Source organism: Pholis gunnellus (genome assembly GCF_910591455.1).
Source record: "Pholis gunnellus genome assembly, chromosome: 1".
Taxonomy (NCBI): Eukaryota; Metazoa; Chordata; class Actinopteri; order Perciformes; family Pholidae; genus Pholis; species Pholis gunnellus.
Window position 1 is genome coordinate 10,992,910 of NC_136528.1, and position 22,265 is coordinate 11,015,174.

Here is a 22,265-nt window from a genome sequence, read left to right on the forward strand (position 1 = left end):
TGTCCAGTTTAACCCTTCTGACCTAACACCCTGGCTCAGTTAACCTTTGACCCCTCCCTCTGGCCGTATGCTGTGGGTGGGAGCGCTGAGCTGTGTGTGTGTGTGTGTGTGTGTGTGTGTGTGTGTGTGTGTGTGTGTGTGTGTGTGTGTGTGTGTGTGTGTGTGTGTGTGTGTGTGTGTGTGTGTGTGTGTGTGTGTGTGTGTGTGTGTGTGTGTGTGTGTGTGTGTGTGTGTGTGTGTGTGTGTTTTATCTGTCCCAGCAGCAAGTGTTTCTTTTCTAGACCCTCCAGGGGAGAGCTGAAGCATTTTTTGGCCCTCTAATGTAGTCATGTTTCACACACATAAAAAAAAAAACACGCACTGTCTGACCTTCCTTCTCACCGAGGGCATAAATCAATAAGTGCCACCCAATCGCACTGGCCTGTAAAGTTTTAACACATTTGAATTCTTTTGTCTATGCTTCAGTCGTTTGGGTTTTTGCCAGTTGATCAGCTCTCAGCAGGTGAAACAAAACGACAGGAGCGCGACGCTTAAAAGTCTGAACACAAAGCAAATTTTAGAGTCATCACGATTTCATGTAAAGAAAATGTAAAGACGCAAGTGGACAAATTTCCGCTGGGAGGCAGAGACATGCGTTTAAAACTTACACCCTATATTTATAAGTGTTACGTCATCCATTGGTTTGTAGATTGCGGGTTTGAAGCATCAAGTCCGACATTTTGGCTGTAGCCGATTTACTTTTTAGAACCAGAAATTACCATATTTCTGGATAAGAGGGTGGCGCAGTTGAAGAAGGAGGCCGGGTGCTGTTATCAGCGGGCACTAGCTAGCCAGCTAGTTTGATTAGCATGGTGCATTCGTAATTAAAGTTATCTGTTACAGCGAAACACAGGCTGCTTTGTAATGAACAGCCGACTACTTAGTGTCTTTTTGAACCTAGATGGTGAATAATTACAAGAATGTCAAAAGTGTAAAAGAAAACGGATTCTGATGTGTTTTTCATTATATCAGTGTAAGAAACTTTAGATTTATTTTTAAAAAAAAGTAAACCCCTTAGCTCAAAGTGGCATTGCTCTCAAAATCTATGTTTGGAGTATCAGACACCCCCCCCTGCAGAGTTGAAAGGTAGCTGTCAGAGTTTGGCCTCTCCAAAGACGACAGCGGCTGCAGTCAGTCTGGATTCACAGCAGTTACAGTTGGATACCAACATTGACCCAGTTTTCACAGCAAAACTCAGAAATCCAGAGGTCTGCAGAGACTTCTCAAACGGCTTCAGCAGCATAATCCACTTCTCTGCTGTCCGTCAGTATGCTCTGCATGTTCAGTCGTATTTCAGCAGAATTTACCTAAAACATGGCTTCCATCTCGATCCTCACGCACATCCTGTCAAACTCGCCGCCACCCGCTCTTCCACTTCTTTGCTGTGTGTAAACGTGAGGCTGTGTTCACACAAATTGCGGACACATTTTAAAACACCATTTATACGACAACCAGGGTTCACATCCGTGTTTTAGGGAATGATGTTGTACAGTCCACACTCTGAAATGGTTGAATCTCGTCTTCAGGCTTTTTGAAAAAACGTCAGTGATGCAAAATGCTGGCTCAATGTGAATAGAAGACAGAAACAGACCTGGGTAAACACTGTTAGCTCTGTCAGCACTGTTGCCGTTGTTTGCGCTGTTAGCACAGTTAGTTTCTACCGGCGTATTGTGAAAAACACTTTGAATTGGTGCTTTTGTCTTCTTAAATCTTTATACAAATATAAATCTGCCTTCTTGAGAGGTATGACAAAACATTTCTATGCACACGTAGTTCTGCTTTCATTTTCTCTTTCATACCCATTCGTGGGCGACGAATAAGAAATAAATCGAGGTGTATCACTCCACCAGCCCTCTGTAAGATGTTTCACGGCAGCAATAAAAAGCAGCAGAAAGTCCCAGTAGAGTAATGGATATGGAGTTGTTTGATGGTAATTATGTTTCCCTCGTCTTTTCCCTGCGTGGTGGTGGTGGAGAGGATGATTCGCTTTGGGTAGAGTGTGTGTGTGTGTGTGTGAGAGAGAGGGAATGGATGTGTGATCCAGTTAGAGTGCTGGGGGAACTGAGAGACGGCGCTCTCATATAAGGTTAGACTGGAATTTATGATCCTGAGACGCGACAAGAGCTAATTTAAAGTAGCGGGAATGAAACCTATGGACCGGGGAACCATGATTCTTTCATTTTCAGCATTAGAGAACACACACACACACACACACACACACACACTCATGCTCACTCTCTCACACACACTTAAGACGGATGCGGTGGAATTATTTTATCTATTTGCTTTGAACCAGCGTATCCTGATTGGATTTCTATTTTATTCGGTTTCTATTATCTTTATTTCCAATTGTGCACTTGACCGCTGCAAAATTGGGAAGTGCATTTGCACCTTTTATTTCTCTCACTTTCATGAGGTAAAAGCGTTTTTATTTAACAAATAAGTTTTATTGGATTCTGTATTCGATTTTTCCTTTTGGCAAGCGTCATAACCTTCTATTACTGGCCAGAGCAACACAGAGCAGAGGAGCAAACGGATCAGAGCGATTCATGAAAACGGGTCTAATGTTGGTGAGCAGAATACTTTTCCTTCAGTCGATCTCCATGTCGTACGTAAAGGATTTTACTTTTGTACAGTTTTTGTAAAATCCACGAAACCTTAAATATAGCTGCTAAAGATATGTGAAGTCTCAACCTATAAACTTTTAAATCAAACTACATTCAGCTCTGTTTAGTCAGACGCCATGATGACTTTACACCTGCAACACACAAGAAGCAGCTGACGGAGCTTAAACCTTCCAGAGGAACCATACTTGATGTAGTTTTAGCCAATGAAAGAGTCTACACAACTCTAATTACATTTTCTGAAATTCATTTTGAGTCTGTATGAATCATGCTTGAATACATAAAATGAACATTGTTGTTATAATGTTAGATTATAATTTATTACAAAAGCGAAGACATTTATAACATAATCGTTCAGACTGTTTATTACAAAATGCAGCAGATTATTACTAAATGCGGGTGTTATGACATAATAAAGTGAAGATGTATTTATGTAGTTATTACATAATGTGTTATTACATAATGGGTTGTTGAACAGCATTATAGATTATATTGCCTGCGTTGGGGGTCTGCTGGTTAACTCTAGTCATAAATTAGCCTGATGATGAGTGTGAACTGAACCTACAGAGCTGGCTTTAAAAGACAGAAGGAACCGTTTCAACAGGAAGCCTAAAAACCAGATCAAAGGAGAAGAAAAGCAGAAATATAGAGAAGGAGCAGAGGGGTGATGAAGGCCAGAGCCTTTCGTTGAGTGCTCAATCTGCTGGAATAAAGCAGTGAGTCAGTTTCTTGATGGCGAAGGGGAACCGGGACAAATCACCTGGCAGAGGAGAGCGAAAAGGGCACCGCAGAAGTTGAAAGATGAGGAGATGAGAATTGTAATAGATGTTCTTCTCCATTTAGTTCAGGTTCATGCTTTTTCCAGCCGCCCGCTGTCTGCAGAGATGGACGGTGGCCTGCTGGGGTCAAGCAGAGCCGTCGGCTGTGGTTGTAACCTATCTGACTGTCTGAATTGAGGGTTTTTTTTCTCCTCCACTTATCTGAGTTTTCTTTCCAGTCGTGATCTGTGCTCTGGGTTAGGCATTCAGGGAGCTACTGAGGAGAGTTTATATGCTGCTAGTAGAACATATTAGGTCGACCTGCTGTTTCTGTAGAAAAAGACCATTTGATTTTATAATAAAATACTGTTCTGCATCCCTAACAGGAAGCTGTAACTGAAGTAAAGGACACCGGCTATTGCAACTTCTGGACAAGATTTATGCAAAACTAGTGAACAAGCATTTGTAAATTCATGTGCTGGTCTTCCTGGAAGTCCAGACTCCTACTATGTAACTGCAACACCCTCAGTTCAGTTCTGTTCATCACTTCAGTCAAATGTCCTCATCAGCTACATATTGGTGGAGCGACTGTTCCTCATGTGCTTTGTAGTCTCTGCGATTGGTTTGTTTCAGGTCAGAGGTATTAGAAAATGTCAGCGAGGACAAACAAAGGGCCGAACAAAGTATGAAAAGAAAGAGATGCAGACTAGAGCTTAACGTGGATACATACTGTATGTGGATACATACATGGATATGGGACCTCAGCTCACCAGATCCTCTCTTGTCTCTTCCAGGTGGCCTCCCGTACGAGTTTAAGGTGGTGATCGCCGGCAACCACGAGCTGACCTTTGATAAGGACTTTATGGCCGAGCTGGTCAAGCAGGATTACTACCGATTCCCCTCAGTGTCCAAACTCAAACCCGAGGACTTTGACAATGTCCAGACGCTCCTCACAAACTGTGTGTACCTGCAGGACTCGGACGTCACCATAAAGGGATTCCAGATATACGGGGCGCCATGGTAAGATCGCCGACCTTCCTTTGTTTTTGCTTTCCATCCAAAACTTCTCTTATCGCTTTCGGTCTTTCATAACCGCTGAGTCGAATTTCTGTCTCATTGTGTTGTGGGTCCCCGAGGTGAAGGTGTGCCCTCCCCTCTGTCAGTGTTTGGCTGTCTCCCAGCTGCCCTCCCTGCTGTGACTCTGTCCTCTCAGCGAGGCGCCTCTCTTACATGCAGGGTGCTATTCCCAGCTCGCACATTCCTTTATGAGCTCAGGCCCTCGCCTGCTCCCCGAGCTTACGTTACACCTGTGTTTTGACACGGGGTTAAGTGATACGCGTGGTACCGGGACACTCTTGTCAATAGGCTCTCAGGTGTGGAAAGAACGCAGAGAGAGAGAGAAGGGGGGTGGTCGGGGAATGGTGTAAGCAGCTTGTGTTCAACAAACAGAGGCAGGTGGGAGTGAGAGGTGTTTGTGCAGAGAAAGTAGTCATAGTCACGATGGAAGAAAACTCTGCTGAGATCTGTGCTGCATTCATGGATGTATAACTTCTCATTAAGCCAAAAACTTACTTTTTTTTTAAGTGGTGTCATTTCAAAATGGACTGTACGTTCTGGAGCATGAGGAACATAACAATGGTTTAGTGTTTGGCAGAAAGTGTTTCCCAGAGATATGATCATGTATTTATTTTAAAAGCAACACCAATATCCAGTATTTTTACACCTATATCACACAAAAATGCTTTATTTTTTATTGCGCAGATGCACAGAGGTTGAGGCTTTTACAGCTGCCTACTATAAGATAAATATCTTAAAAAAGGCTACGATACTTCTGCAACTTAACTTTTAACCTTAAGGGAAAGCAACTTGGAAAATCTCTCTATATCTATATATAGAGATATAAGAGAGAGAGAAACACAATGAAGCTAAAATTAGCATATTTCTTCTGAATAAATCAATGAGCAAATTCAGAATGGATTTTGTTCCACTTTGATTGCCTAACTAATCTATTAATTGACGAATCATTCAGCATTGTTTTTCTACAGAATTGATCTTAGATTGATGCTGGGTTAGCCAATACAGATGTGCTTCTAAAGATCCTTTATTCTCATCTTGGAGATGCCGTCTCTGATCCTACAGTCCCATAGAAAGAAAGTCCTGTCGTCCGGTCTGGACCGCTGTTGTCTGACTGTATTTGAACCGTCTTGCAGCCGGCTCTGCTCCCGTGTGTTTTGTCTTGCGACGGTCAAGGCTGAAACTTCCTCCGTCCTGCTGAGACTCCCTCTGCTCTCGCTCTCTCTCTCTTCCTCTCTGTGTGTGCAATGGTTCTCACAAGTCTGCTCCAGACTTAAAATAACTATTTAGGTCACACCTTCATCCTTTTAGTGGCTATAATTAGCAGGTTTGCAGCCTGACTTCAGAAGTGGCAGAGGATCAGATCCCAGCATTCCTCCGACATCACAGCAGCAGGAAGAACAGATTAGCTGCTCTTTTTTTTCTCCCCTCCATCCTTCCTCTCCTCCACCCTTCGGTTTGAAAGAGGAAGGATGCTCCCCTCCCCCTCCCCCTCCCTGGTGGGTGTTTAGTGTGAGGGCTGGTAAGTGTCTGTTGTGACAGCTGGGGGTCTCGTGAGAGGCGGAGTGGACAGCTTGGCCACCCCCACCCCTCCTCGGCTTCGGCTTCCTCACCTCCTTCACACCCATATGCCATCGTGGTCCCGAGGTCTGGCCTGCTTGTCCGGTGTGAGGTCTCACTTAGCCTTGCAGTGACCCCTCACTTCATCAACAGCTCACCAGCTCGCCGCCTGGGTGGCCGAGCTCCTCCGAGCCCTCAGCGGTCTGCCGCGGCAGCACCGGGACTCGTCGGCATCACTCAGGAAACGTAGCGTGTAACCACCACCTGATAAACGCTGCAGCGGTCTGCTCGGCCGCTGTTAAAACACAATCAAATCGTATGTTAGGTTTCCAGCTTGCTGGCCAGTTCATCCAATCACACATCTGCTTTAAGTGGTCTGAAGTACGGATGAAAATATCTGGATTTTGTTTTCAGCCGATGCGATAACCAATAATGAACTGCTTCTCAATAAGATGTCCGATAGTTTCACATTAAAAAGGAAGCTAATAACCTGTAGTTTATTGTGCACACCTGAGGGTAAGAAATGTTAAGACGCGTATATGAGCAAAGACAGATGACCTAACTAGTCCAACGATCTAAATCCCTTTTGTTATCGTAACATAAACAAAAACGTTCTCACTGTGATTTGCTGTTTTTCTTTGTTGGTTTCTCTGTCTGATGTTGCACTTGTCACGTCAATGAAAACAATTTGGCTTTGTGTTATCATCCTATAATTTCTGAGGCGAGATATATATCATGCATCCCTCGTCTGAAGTTTTAGAGTCTTTTAGTCATTACATTTTTCAAACTAAAATTGATCATTTCAGGTTTACCAACCAGAAGTCATTACATTTTGTCCCACCTCTGTCTCTAAAACTGACAAATGTCAACGACAAACAAAATACCATCAAAAGGATGTTAACTAGTTTTAGTTTTTAGCTTGTTTCAGTTCTAAAAAAGCAGTTTGCTTTCTTTTTGAATCCATAATCCACTCTGCATTTATCACAAAAGAGTAGCAACTTTAATGCTTCCTTCACAGCTCCTCTGTTGGAATCCACTAAAATAATTAATGATTCGTGATTTTGCCAAACACATTAACTTCTGGATCAATTAGTCAGATTTCTAGCACGAGAGCGAGCAGGACTGTGAAGTTTCCTCTTGGACATCGCGGAGAAGCAGCAGGTGACGGCAGTTCACACACAATGAGCCTGCAGGTTGTCCTCTGTACACCATGGAAGGAAACATCCTGCTCTGATTGACTGATAATACTACACACTTCTTTCTATCGCTGCTCCCACCATTTCTTTTATCAATCCATCATATAAAGGTCTTACAGATATTAAAAGGATATTCCGCTGCAGCACTTTTCAAACATATTCCATTTAATAATTATCTGCAGCAGAGAGTCCGTTCAGCATGCGGCCACTCACAGCGGAAATGTTTGGATAAACCACCGAGGAACCGTTCAGTCAATTCAATACGTGTTTCCTAAAAGTGTTTTGGACACATCTGGGTCTGCCGTACTCGCATTAGGCCTAAAGGAGCACACGCAAACCAAACATGCTTTCACACCATCAGTGAAAATCTCTACTTTCCCACGCAGATTGTCTCAACTTTTTATCTTCTAAAACTTATAAGTAAAGCCTGTTCTGAACTCCTCTTCAGGGATCGAGGTGGATTTTAACGTTTCTCTCACACACACACACACACACACACACACACACACACACACACACACACACACACACACACACACACACACAGCTTTTTGGTTCCTCAAATATGTGTCCAACATGTTGCCTCAGTTAATTAATCTCACTAGAGTATCTATAAAAAAATCTTCAGTGTTGAGGGGAGAATTGCCCCAGATGTTGTAAATGTGAGGGCTCCTCTGGCTGTGGGTTTATTGCCACAAAGAAATGTATTCAGAGATTAAATTGATCTAAAAACCCCGTAATTAAAGATGGTGGTAAGAATGATTTGTTATCACGTTAATGACGATAGTTGGCTGTAGATTACAGTTGTCCTTTGCTTCAGACACTATTTCAGTAAAGTGAGAAATGAAATGAGCACCATGCATCAAAGATATGTTACGCTTCTCCTTTCCTCCCAAAATAAAACTCTCTAATTTGCTACAGATTGCTTTTTATATGTGAAGAAGCTGAAAGGAATTTTTTTTTAATTTCTGTAATTTTTTTACTATTTCCACATCCAGATGAATTGGATTTAGTCTGCGCTCATTCAGATTCTTGAAAACAAAACAAAAAGACTGAAGCATGAACGCTAATGTCTTTAATAAATTAAATACTCGGAAAATATCCTTGAGCTTTTATTAAAGATTAAATAGGTGAAATGAATGATCAGCAGATCACTTTCATTATAAGAAATACTTAACCTGTTAATCGGTTACTCACCCGGTTTAGGGCCAGGTTTAACAAGTCTCATCTATCAATCCATTGTTAATCTTCTCTTAAATCTTACTATTTAAAACACTACTGCGCATGTGCGTGACTGTTTATGCAGAAGTGTTTTTGATGGTAGCCGTACCTTTTCTTTGTTGAACAAATCACTCGAGGAGACGTTTTTATGATAATGATCGTGGTTCTGTGTTCTAAACATTTTGAGTAAAACTCTCTTCTGACCCTTTTCACTCCTGCTCGGAGTGAAAGCAGTGTAGCATGAAAGACACACAACTCACGCCGTTTAATGACAGATGCTCAACAGACCGAATACCTAAACCTCCTCTTCTCACACACTCACACACACACACACACACACACACACACACACACACACACACACACACACACACACACACACACACACACACACACACACAGTGCAGGCTTCTGCACCTTGTCAATCAAGCCTCCTTCAGGAGGAGCTGAAGGTCTCCAGGAGCTGCACAGTTTGGGAATTCATTCACATCGTTAACTCTTTCTGCTCCAGGCAACAGTGTTTTAGGGGCAAAGTAAAACTGTGAGTCCTTTTCTCTGAACTTTAGACCCATTTAATATAATTATTAATCTGCTTTTTAATCACCTGTCTTTAATCTACTGCTTTATTGCAGGATATGAATTTCTATTTCTTGCCCTTTTGTAAATGTGGAAAGAAAGTTGAGCTCTGTTCCAGTCTTGACACCTTTTGGGTTAATCACTTAAATTACTTCAGATTTTATACAAACATAATATTTCCTTTCTCTCTATTTTCTGTTTACTTTCTGCCAGCATTTAGTTTTCAGGCTGTATATCATTTCATTCCGTATAGGAGAAGAATAGAGAGAGCCGTTTAAATGCTGGTGCGACCAGGTCTTCAGACACAACACACACTAATGCAGAGTAATCGGTTATCCGCCCCAAACGATCCCAATCATTTACCCCAATGTGATTATTTGCTTCTTTTGTTTGTTTCCTCTAATTATTAATTCTCTAATTAAAGAGAATCCCTTAATGCGGAGTCCTGAGGACATCATCTGAATTACATATTGGCATATGCCGTCTCAGCTGTTTCCACTCATCAGCCACTCCCGACTCACTTCCGACACCGCCTCCCTTTCCGAAAAACCGTCCGTGTTCAGCAGCCAGACTGGATCGGCAATCGTTACTCTGAAACTCGTAGCTAGCTGGCCGGCTAGCGCTTTTGCTCCAGACTAAAGCTAGCGACCTAGCGCGCAGTGAATCTACGAACCAGGCTAACGCCACCTAGCTCGTTGAGTCGAACTAACACGCTAAGTTACAAATGGCATAAGCAATTCCAAACTATGACTTCATCAAATATTACACCACACACCGGGTTTGTGAGGCGCGTTCCTAAATTATTGAAGTCGTTAAAAAATGTGATTTCATACATTTTTTTTCTGCCGATGTTTAACCTTTATAGATTAAAATGTGCTCATTGTTGACTGTTTTCTGAGTTTGTGATTAGTCGACTAGTCTTCAGTTTAAACTTTAAGGAAATTGATCGTTAAGAACAAATGATCTCTCACAGAGACTCTGCTCAGACATCAATAATAGAAGCAGTGACCTCTGTGTCCGCTCACAGATATGTGAGGAATCCTGCTGCTTTAAGCTCTGCTGACTGATTCAGAACAGAGAGGGAGAGCAGGGAGGAGAAGCGGTCTGTGGGGATTAAACCTGTTTTGTGATTCTGGACTTGACCGCAACTTAACTCCCGGGTCGTAGGTCAAACTGTTGCTGTTGATCCTCCCAGCCGAAGCCCTCCTCTCTCTCCTCCTCCTCTGTCTCCTCCCTTCTTCTCAGGTCCCTTCCTCCTTTCATTTCTTCTTTCCACTTCTCTCCTTTCACACGGATGCAATGCCTCGCTTCTCATTTCCGGTCAATTCATCCTCGCTTTTCTTCACAGTACTTACTTTGGTTCCTGTTAGCGAATTAAATGGCAATCAATGTTTGCTTGGCTTGTGTGTGTGTGTGTGTGTGTGTGTGTGTGTGTGTGTGTGTGTGTGTGTGTGTGTGTGTGTGTGTGTGTGTGTGTGTGTGTGTGTGTGTGTGTGTGTGTGTGTGTGTGTGTGTGTGTGTGTGTGTGTGTGTGTGTGTGTGTGTGTGTGTGTGTGCCTCCCAGAGGCAGCAGATTAAATCCGACTGCCCTCATTTGACTCTCTGAATTTCACCTTGGGGAAAACCTGCAGGGCCAAATGCAAATTTGTCATTTGCAGAATTTGGTTTTATTCATTTCTCACTGTAAAGGTCAGGTGTGTGCCGGCGTGCGCGACAGAGGGAGAGGGAGCGATGCACATTGGTGGTGTTTGAATATCAGCATCATGTTTAGCCTCGGTTGTTTTCATTATGAGGAGGGCAGAGATCCGTGAGCTTTGTTTTCCTCCCCATCCGTCTGTCTCTCTGTCTACGTTGTGTGGCCATAAGTATATGGACTCCCCGCCCGGTCTGCAGACTTTTACTTTTGTTCTAAGGCTTCGTTCTAGTCCAGGACAATCTTAATGCTAAAGCATAGAATCACATCTTAGACAATAGTATGCTTCATTCTGGGGAGATCCTTTCCTGCTTCAGCGTGTTGATCCCCCCCGTGCATGAAGCTAGGTCAGCGGTCTGCACACAGCTGGACCTCAACCTCATCCAACACCTTGGGGATGAACCGTAACAAGCCAGACCTTTTCACCCAACATCAGTGTTGGACCTCACTAATGCTAATCTCTCCCCCTCCCCCTCCCCCTCCCCCTCTCCATCTCTCTCTCTCTCTCTCTCTCTCTCTTTGTCTCTTATTCTCTCTCTCTCTAAGTGGCCTTTAGTTGAACGCACGCATACACACACACACACACACACACATGCAGGTTTACCCTCCTGGGAAAATGCACTTTGAAAAATATTCTTTTAATTAACAGTTTATTAAAATATTTTTGCTATAGATGTATAAACACGATCTCTCATCTGACCGTAACAAGACGGGTCCTCATTATAAACTAAACAACAAAACTGCAGAATAAATTAGACTGAAAGAAAATAAGCAGAAACCAAGAACAAACAAACGCAGGATTAACTTTATTTGGACCTTTTGATGTGATCCACATTTACCGCAGTGTATCGTAACCTTCCAGTCTGTTCAGTAGCGTAAAGGAAAGTGTGTAATCTGCCTTCTTCTCTAACTGGACTTAATAAATATTCACAGATCTGATGCAGACTTTATTTGATAACAAGGTTACTAATGAAACTTTTATAACTTTTGTCTTGAATAGATTTGCATGCACAAGTGAGTTTCCCTGTATGTATTCCACCTGTTAAGTTTCTTGGATCCCAAATTTGGTCTTAAATGTATTTGGCAAAAACGTTCCTATACGACTGTGTATCTATTGAAAACTTTAGTATATTTGGACCGAGCATAGACTCTTTAACTCAACTGAATATGAATACAAACATCTTTAACTCTGTGTTGTTTTCATTTGTCTGACATTTGTGTCGGCTGCTTTTAGCTTAATCACCCTTAAGTCACCTCTTTGCCGGCGCCAGCCTCTTGTCAGTTTGTGTTGGCAGTCTGCCACACACACACACACACACACACACACACACACACACACACACACACACACACACGCTGTTTTCTCTGCCTGAGTGTGAGCACATGGCAGTGTTGCCTCCGATGAGGCAATGGGCCCTGACAAATGTCCGTCACCAGGAAGTCAAGGGCTTCATGGTCGCTCTGCCCTCGTTTGTTTCACTCTGCAGAGAGTTTGTTTGGTGAAACTTATGTACAGAATGAAAAGAGTTCTTCTTTATTTCTAAATACGCATTCGCCGCTCCAGTTTTACAAAGAATTCTGACTTAATAATTAGAAAATTAAACCCTGCAGGGATATTTATTTTAGTTACTAAAATAGTTTAAAAGTTTTGGATGAACACTTGTGCCGTCATTGACAGTCAGAGACTGCATAGATAATGTCTTAGATCTCTTAACTCTTATAGAAAGCTTTGTTTTAGATTAGCTACAGTTTTCAAGCAAAAATGCCAAATTTTCCCTCAAATATGAGCATTTGCTGCTTCTCTTTGCTGTTTATGATAGTAAGCTGAAAATGGTTTGGGTTTTGGGCTGATAAGTGATCTGAAGACATTAACCGGGGCTCTGGGACATTTTATAAAGAAAACAATCAATTGATTAATAGATCATTTTTAGTTGCAGCCCCAAATGTGACCAACATAAAACAAACATAAACAAGAAACGTGCACTGGGCCCAGATCTCCACCTGGTGTGTGTGTGTGTGCTACGAACACTGAATGGTGTGATTGAATGAATACAACCCACACTTGGCTGTATATGTTCTGGTAGTTCCATTAGCAGTTAGCCAAGCACACCGACTAAAGCGTGCAAACTGTCCCCCCCCCGTCCCCGTCCCCCCGTCCCCCCGTCCCCCCGTCCCCCCGTCCCCCCGCTGAGTCTTTGGAAGCAGAGTAGCTGCTGGGGGGGTCGGAGATGAACTCACTTCATACAGTCTATCGCTGCTGATGAAGAAAAACACTGTCGGAGTCTAATTCCCACTGAAATCCAGGCAAACAGTAATTGTTTGTTTTAAATATGCCTATTAAAAATCGCCTATTCATTCAGGAGTCATTAGGTAGATAAGAAATAACAAAGAGATAAGGAAATGCAGATTTTTAACCGAATCAATGTTTTTCTTTATCCCTTTCTGAGGACCTTTTGTTCCAAAGGCAACACTTTCATAATGTATCAGATAAACACATGAAACCGGTTTCTAAATAAACTACAACAAAAGCAGTTCTTCTAAAAAACCTTTTTGAAAATGAAATGTTTTCAGTCGACAGCCGTGTCACATTAATTTCAGTAATGTTTCAGAATTAATGAGATAATGATTTATTGATGTTAAAATGTGACACCTTTACTTAATGGAGCGTAAAATAGAAATCGTCCAGCATCTGTTAACGGGCCCGGATTGCTGTGGACGCTACTGCTGTGTGTGCGCGTGTGTGTGCGTGTGTGTGTGCGTGTGTGTGTGTATGTGTGTATGTGTGTGTGTATTGCTGCTGCTGCTGTTGTTGTTGGCACTGCTTTATGCACCCATGGGTGCTGGTGCAGCTGCAGGCAGTAGGATGTGGGGAGGTTCAGACTGTATGGAGCCTCCTTCAGCTGGTGATGAAGGCGAGGAGGAGGAGGAGGAGGAGGAGGAGGTGGAGGAGGTGTGTGTTTGTTCTTGCAGGCTGTCAAGGTCTGCAGGTGTAGCATGTGTGTTTTGTTTATGTGTGTGTGTGTGTTAAAGGAGTGAATGAGAGGGTTAAGTGATGGATTTATCACAGCACACCGTGCACAGCGCTCCCTGCTAAATAACTCTGCGCACACACACACACAGGCACATAAGCACTAAACACACACACACACACACACACATTACATGCAACATACTGGAAACCAACAAACACACACGGTACGTCGTCACAGAGGTGTTAATACAGACTGAGTAAATCTCCCCCACCCCCACCTCAAGGTGAGCCCCCAATATGTCAGAGGGAGAGTGATGGGTCCTCGCCGTCGTTTAATAAAGCTCTCCTCCGTGGCCTCGTGTGCATCAGTCACCGGCCGGGCAGCCAGAGGTCCTGCCACACGACGGCCGGCAGCTCCATCAAACACTGTCGGGCCGGGAAGAGAGCTGACGTAGCCAAAATGCTGCTCTGGATCCAGGCCACAACACAAGACTCAATGCAGAAGTCTAATCTAATCTACTCGCGTGAATAATTCGTGCCGCGTTTGGTGTGAACGCACCTTAAGAGTCTGCCGTTAACTCTCGACAAGTAGTAGTAGTTGTTGTTGTTTAGCTAGAAACATGATTTTGTTTGGTTTTCAATGCGGTCCAAATCAAGTTTTTGTAAAGTAAAGGTGCCGTTATTATGAAAATAAAGCGATTTAACTGAAAGAAAAAAGACGTTCTTTTTCATCTTACATCGTGGTCATAATATTTTTCCTGCACAAGAAAATAAAAATAAACTTCCAGCAGGGAAAAGTCCTCCTTTGCTTTGTTCCGCTCCATTTCAAATCCCCTTTTTCTTCATTATAGATCAAGGCTCTTTGAGAATTGTGTTGACATTTTCCTGACACCAATAAAAGAACGATTAGTCATTTAGCTCGCTATTGATCTGGAACCATCTCCAGACATCAGGATGTTGGACGGTATTGATTGTTATTTTGGATTGGAAGTGTGAAGTATATCTTCCGTTGGAGCCATTTGTCTTTTTTCACTGTGGCGGTGTATAAGACATTTTAAAAAAGAAAAGAAAATTAATAGGCAAGAGTCACAGTCAGCGTCGTCACTTTGACCTTCCGCTCGTCTCTCAGTATTATTAAAAGATGACGAATAACTTTGAGTCTTGTCAGCAACACAGGCTCTTGAGAGGTTTTCCCGCCTTTTTAATGTGATGTAAGCCAAAAACTGAGCGCTCTGTGAATAATGGAGAGAGACAGCTGTGTTTCAGCCGCTGGTGTTTCTGCTCTCTAGTTGTGTAGCAGACTGTTGGCGCTGCTCAGAGGTCAGATCTGTGTGTTGTCCCGGACGGTGTGTGGACAGACTGTGGTTACAATACACACACAGAGCCGCCGGCTGGAAGGTAATCGCTGCAGTGTGTGTGTGTGTGTGTGTGTGCGTGTGTGTGCGAGACAGCTCGGTTGACGCTGTCTGAGATGTCGATGCCTTCGTCCCTTTGATGAGGAGACAGAGTCAGTGTGCTCTCCAAACTTATGGAATCTAATGAATATATAAAATGTGCATTAAAAAAAAGCAAGAAAGACATCTTGAGATACGGGCTATTTCTTTTATTGAATATTATTTTACTCTGTGAGTCTCCTGGCTCTTTTCACCTAATATGGTTTCCATCTTTTATCTGGAAGCCCTTAGATTTTCCTCACACGTGTGAGAAACACACATCCGTCTGCAGCAGCGAGACTCTTAACGCCGGGCTAAAAGGAAATGCATCTCACCTTCAGCTAATTTCAGTTCCAGTCTGAACCGAGACATGTTGACGGGTTTCCTGCCATTTATATTTTGTAAGCTTCCAAGTCTTTTCTCTCTCTTCACTGATCTTTCACAGAACGAAGATAAATCTGCCAGATTCTCACTAATAGGGCTGTGTGTTGTACCTCCGTACTTATTTTTTGGTACCGTCTGAATGTAGTGGTGTAACGGATCATAGTTGATCTGTGATTTATGCGGATCACAGATTGGCATCAATGCTTTCTCGTTGTCGGTAGCCTCATGATGCTTCATTGTCAACAAAAAAAAATACTCTGTTGAATTCGGCAGGAGAGCCAGTAACGTTAGCCTCACCGGAGCTAACCGCTAACGTGAGGAGGTTCCATTGTATTACGTTATGATGCGTTCAGGCGCTATTCAGTAAAAATGAGAATTAGGAAAAGGTAAACTATAGTTATGAATGTGATCAAATCTTGTAAAATGTAGTTTTTGGTGAGAAACTTGAATATATACTGTTGTTCGAAGGAGAAGTTTTCACAGCAATAAAAACTGTAGGGAATTATGACCCGTTTAACTTCCTAACACTAGCTCTAAGCAGCTTATACATAATTAAAACTACTTATGCCAAGATTTGATGATATATACACGAATATGATACAATCTTTAATTTCATAATCATTTGAATTGTATGTTATGCAAATAAGCACTATAGCAAAGTAAAAGGTTATGTACATTTAAAAAATTTTATGTTTTACACTTCCTTGAATTTCTGGTCAGATTACTGGTCTTGTTTATGAAGATAATTAATTTTTTTTGACTGCATGTCATCACAAATGATACATGTAGACGCCAATTTGGTCGTTTTCACTCATCTCTAGAACTTAAATTTGAGTGTATTTTCTACGCGGGTGTTTCAAGTCAACAGAAGCCTCACATCTGATATAATACATCGTAATTGTGTGCTCAGTTTGTCAGTGTCTGTTTTGTCTTTGTCCATATCAAATAAACCACAAGAAAAAGAGCAGCGGTGCAGTATGTCAGGAGTGAGCATGTAAACCAAATCAACTCTCGGAAACAACCTCAAAGAAGGTTTCTGGGCGAGGAGGAGGAGGAGGAGGAGGAGGAGGAGGAGGGGGACCATGTGACGCTGCCTCCTTTGCAGCCCACAGTGTCTGACCTCCGGGGTCGACATGCAGCTATAACAAGAGACCTCTGAGTCCATGTGACTTCTGTTTACAAGCTCTGGCTCACTTGTGCTTGATCAAATACAACAAGGGACTCCTTTACACTCGGGTTGACACCGTTTTCTCTTTTTTTCGAGCGTGATGAATGGCTTTCTTCAGCACACTTGCTCCCACTAACTCAACACCAACATCCTCGAATACCTGCTTTAAAAGAATGGACACGCAAAGTTCAACAGCATGCCTTTAGTTCTGGTGAACAGATATGATCATTCATATGAGAGAGCTACACAGGGAAGTTCACCTCTCCACCTACAGTATTTATTTTTCCCGTGACATGTTTGGCCCTCGGTTGATGACCTTGCGCCTCCGAAGCGGCGTCCCTGCTCTTTCATCGCGCTGAAAGGGCTCTGAAGTGGCAGTTTCCTATAGATGTTCTGCTGAAAAGCCTTTCCTCTTCCTCCCCTCCCTCTTTCCTCCTTTTCTATTCCGTCTCTATTCTTTCGCTCCCATGTCATTGAGTGGATAAATGTGTGGAGGCGGGTGTGTTTTCTTTTTCCCTGGGAGAGGGATTGGAGATAGAAAAGGGAGAAGCAGGGACTAGTGGGGGAGGACAGGTTAAGGAGGTGGAGGAGGGGAGGCTTTCAGAGCGTTTCACAGTGGCTACCTGCTTGTGTCAGTGGTTGCGTGGTGACCTCTGACCCAGAGGCTGGCGGGCTTCAGTGGCAGCGTCGGCATTAATTAGAGGGTCACACGACTTGAAGCTCTGCAGAGCCTCTCATCCGCCGAACGCTCAGATTCAGGACGGACCGCGCAGAAGGGACAACGTACGCATTCAAAGACACACACACACACACACACACACACACACACACACACACACACACACACACACACACACACACACACACACACACACACACACACACACACACACACACACACACACACACACACACACACACACACACACACACAGGGTGAGATTTAGTTTTAAACAATTCTACTTTTCAATTTTGTTGTAAAATGTGTTGAATAAGAAACACAACACACAAAAAAAAACTTTTCATAGAATATAAGGTGTGTGTCATACCTTTTATCTATATTTCATCTTTTGGCATTCTTAGCTTTTATTGACTGCAAATGAGGGAGACGGACTGCTTTCAACGGTGTTTGGTCCGGCTGGGTGGTCGGCCTCGGGTGATGATCGTCTCAACGTTTGATGCTCACGAATGAATTCAATCCCCACGCTTCCTACTCTGAGGTTTTTTTTCTGTCATGTACCACAAGGGATCCAACAATAAAGACGAAAAAAATAACAAGAATGTCACAAAATCGATTTTGCTTCTTTGCATCTTGCGCACCTTAACAAGGCTACAGTCGGAGCTATGACATCGCCGCTGTTGATTTGCTGGTGTTTCACTCTTTACTGCAGCGTCTCATCCATCACGATGAAGTACACCAGACCCTTGTCTTCATTTTAGTGTTGCACTGAATGCATTTTAGACTGCGTCCAGTCTGCCTCTGCAGATAAGAGCCCTTAGCTTCAGGCTTTGGGTCAGGTTTGGTTTGGGTTCTTGCCAACGGTTTAGTCAGCTGTGCTTCCAACGTCAACCATCCATTGCGGTTTAGACACATGTGATTCAAAGAAGGTTGCTTGTCGTGCGTTACTAGGAAATCCAGTGCGTTCATATCTTTGTTTTGTGACGAATAAATGTAGAAATATTGGTTCGGAAAGGATGAGAAATATGCAAACCCTATAAAAAGGTGGTGCAGTCCCTGTGTATTTTCTATTTCAAGCTTGGATCCTTGATGTAAAGTTAGTCTGGGAATGTAGGTTAGGGAATGTAACTGTTCGCATTAACAGTCAGTATCTGACCCACAAAAGTTCTTCCTGCAAGGAATCGTTTCTGTTATTCTCTGCGGTTCAGCTGCTGTTGGTTTTACAGTCGGCCTTCAAAGTGCGCAACATTTCCAAGAGGATTAATTTGATTAAACCGAGTGTTTGCTCGCTCCTTAAAGTGTTTTCTCCTGCAGGACTGTGTGGCTTTGTTTTGTTTTTTAAGGAATCGCATTAAGGAATAATGAAGGGGGTTGGTGGGCGGTGGGAGCCCGTGGGACCAGGCTGCGGTTTGTGGTTGCAACGTGAGTTTACGCAGTGTTGATTTACAGCGTGTGTGCGTGTAAAACGTGCCCCCCACCTGGTCCGCGCACTAAATCTGCCCACCCCTCCCCCCCAGTCGGGACTGTTGTTTTGCATCTTTTGCCCGGCGGCAGCGTGTTCATGTTTTTGTGTTGTGTGATGGTTAACATTGATGTTTTTCTGCTGAAGCGCCTGATTAGAGGCAAAGAATAGAAGAGTATAGAGGTCTCAAAAACTCTTTTCTATAAGTGTCTTTGTCAGCTTATATAATTAGGGATGCACAGATTGTGAAATTCTGGGCCGATTGCTTTTTATTTTGTTTGCTGTTTATTCTCCCTTTGTGGGAAACAAATGCATCATAAAAATAATTAATTGAGATGTTTTAAAGTCATTCAGCATTTCATTATACTGTCTTTGAATGAACACAAATTCAATCACACACATTTTCGAAACAATCTTTAATATAAACTTTTTTAACATGAAAAGGTGCTTTGCATCAAAAGCCTTTTTAGCTGCTGTACTGCCTGCTCAATGAGAAGAATGTTTCAGTATTTACAAAGCCAGAAACATACATTTATTCTAAGTTTGATTAGATACTTAAGCAGTGTGTCCAACACATAGACTCTACTTGGGCGGGCCACCCAGGTATATTAAGTTTGATGACCCATTTTAGCACAGTTTATTTAAATCTTTTAGCCGTGGTAACAACGCCATCTGCGATCGCTTAACGAGTGGACTAGTGGCTGCACGGCGCCCGTCTTCAAGCCACAGTCGTGTCCAGCCAATGGCTTCTTCTCCGAGTCAGCAGCTGGTTACTGTTGTCCGAGTCTGCAAATATTAGCCGCCGCAAAATCAATGCTTCACAGCGGTTAAACATTGGCCACTGCCATTGGCAAATGCCCTCTTGATTACCGATAAAAAGATGTCCGTCAACAAGGCAAACATCAACAGATAGCGATGTTTGGCCAAATAAATCGGTGCATCCCTAACATATATCCCTGCTATTTTCCGGTCTCTCTAAAAGCCCTTAATGAGTTTTCACATTGTGTGTGTCTTTTGTCCATCATTTTGACCTCCAGCCTCTGTTAGCTTGCAGCACGGTGACTTTGGTTAGTTCACAGTGGAAGTGGCATTACCAGCCGTTAAGCCAGAGCGGGGATCAGCTTCCTCTCGCCCGCATCGCCTACGAAGGTGAAACATGCAGAATTGGCCTCACAGCAACATATTTGTGCAGCAGCTACATCTTTCACAGGTCAAAGAACCACACCAGTGAAGGATGTTCAGAAAACATTAGTACTTTTTTGAATAACTTAGTCAAAACAGGGGGAAAATCCACAGAAGAAACATGGAAACACTGGCGCAATCCTTTTTAATTAAACCAGGAAAAGATTGTTGTCAAGCAAACGGACTGAGATGTGAGCGAGGGATGAAAGAAAGCCGGAGTTAGGAATACAGCGGGGGATTAAAGACAGTGAGCGAGTGTTACAGACCCCTGGCCAGTTTGCTGCTGTAATGAACATTAGGGCTGCGGCATAAATTTAATGACCTGTGAAACAAACAGCGTGGCTGAGACCAGTGCCTCTGAATGCTAAGTGGCTCTATTATTAATACCAGCTCAGAGATGCCACTGTGTAAACACACAGAAAGTCTCTTTTCCCTTTGAGGCCCGTTAAGCACACGGCAGCAGTGTGTTGGTGGTGCGCCACCGGCTCACATCAACATCTCTGAAACGGGGTCACGTTCCTTGTACCTGCAGAATTAATGCCACGTCGCCCGTTAATGGCATAACCAACAGGAAATGAATAGCATCGCAGCTAATGGCTCCGCAGGTTGGTCACCTTGATAAGGAATAGCTTAGCGATGGGGCAGGTGAGCAAGTGGTAATAGATTCCATGCTGCTCGGGATTTAGCAGGCAAGCCAAGTGCGAATGAGTTCATTCTACGTTGTTTGGGGACGTGTCATCAATTGATTCTACCTGCGGCTATATATTTTATGCCAAAATGTGTTCGTACAAGTTGAAATAAAACAAAGCACCTTAGAAATAACATGGAAATAACTTGGCAGATGAGGTGCAGGGAGAAGAGCTGATTCACTACCTTTACCTGAATGATGTCTTCTAGAGCTGCTCGATAATTTAACATGATTACGGTAAAGGTTGTAGCCTACATTTTAAATCAACATGAAGTACGAACTTTGTGCTCTTTTAAACAATGTTGTGCTCTAATAAACAATTTAATCAAACACATTGTCGAACGAAGGCCAGCCAGCGCCCTCCCTGTCCCTTTGAGCGGACGGCACCGCTGTAAAGGATTTACAACACAAGACAAAACGAGAGCGTCGCACAATAATCGCTTTATGTTGATTATCTTGATTTCGTAATTGTTGGAAGCCAAATTTGTATTTGAAATTCAATGATTTGCACAGCCTGAATATATTCATATTATTTAGTGTATATATTATAATAATACTCGTTATTATTATTCATATTCACTTAAATACAAATAGATATTTGAAAAACACACAGTTGTTTCTTGTGACTGTTTTCAGTTGCTTTCCGTCTCACCCGGACTTTCTGTTTGAACTAATGTGTCAAATTAAAGGAGCAATACTCAAAATGCAGTTGTCATGGGACTTTGAGGCAGTTAGGATGCAGGTGTGGGGGGGGGGGGGGTTGAGTATGATTAGGAGCGATGCAGGCTTAATCAAACGATCCAGCACAGGGGAGTCTAGAAGAGCCCAGAGCTAACCAGATGTCTGCGACATGAGGAGGGATTCATGACATGAGGTGGCTGCTCGAGGCGATGAAATGCAATCACAATCCCCTGGAAGGGTGCCCAAGATGGCGCAGCAACCAGCCGGGGAGTAAAGGCGATCAGTCAGCAGACGGTCCCCTGCTCTCCCCCTGAACCCGACCTCAGGCTACCAGCTCATTCAGCAGAGAAGATGCTAAAAACTCCCGACTGCTCTTTCAGCAGACGCACAGCGGTGGGGTTTTCATCATTATCAACACTGTCGGTCGTGGTGTATGTCTCTGACATCTGAATCTTCCCATCTGTTTGTTTTTTTTTTGTTTGCTCTGTTGGTCCTGGTGTCTATGTGTGTGTACACTGGCAGATCCTGGACCCGGCAGGTCTCATCTTGCTTTCTGTCCCACGCTGTGTCTCACGCTATGAGGGGATAAATATTTGAAAAGCAGAAGAAGTGTCCCCAGCTGCTGTTGCCGGAGGTGTGGCATCCCTGCATTAGCTGCACCTTTTACCTTCTACCTAAACATAGATTTCAGCTCAAAGAGTACCTTACTGTCCCGCCGATTATTCTCTGCAGAGTTTGGTGTGAAAGGTCACCAACCTAAGTGCTGGCACAGCTGAAGCTCAGATGAATAAGTAATACCATCAATGACAACAAGCTTGGATATAACAGTAGAGATGCTAAGTGCTTGAAGGGTTTTTTTTTTGATGGAGAGAAAAG

General features: G+C 43.2%; 1 protein-coding gene across 2 annotated transcripts in view; it reads left to right on the forward strand.

Moving 5' to 3' along the window:
* The window catches only part of mpped2a (metallophosphoesterase domain containing 2a), a 59,583-nt gene that overhangs the window by 20,827 nt on the left and 16,491 nt on the right, over positions 1-22,265 (forward strand). For both annotated transcript variants that reach the window (XM_079158703.1, XM_079158704.1), the window contains one exon: positions 4,216-4,441. In XM_079158703.1, coding sequence (XP_079014829.1) covers positions 4,216-4,441 — 226 coding nt within the window. The remainder of the gene's footprint in view (positions 1-4,215; positions 4,442-22,265) is intronic.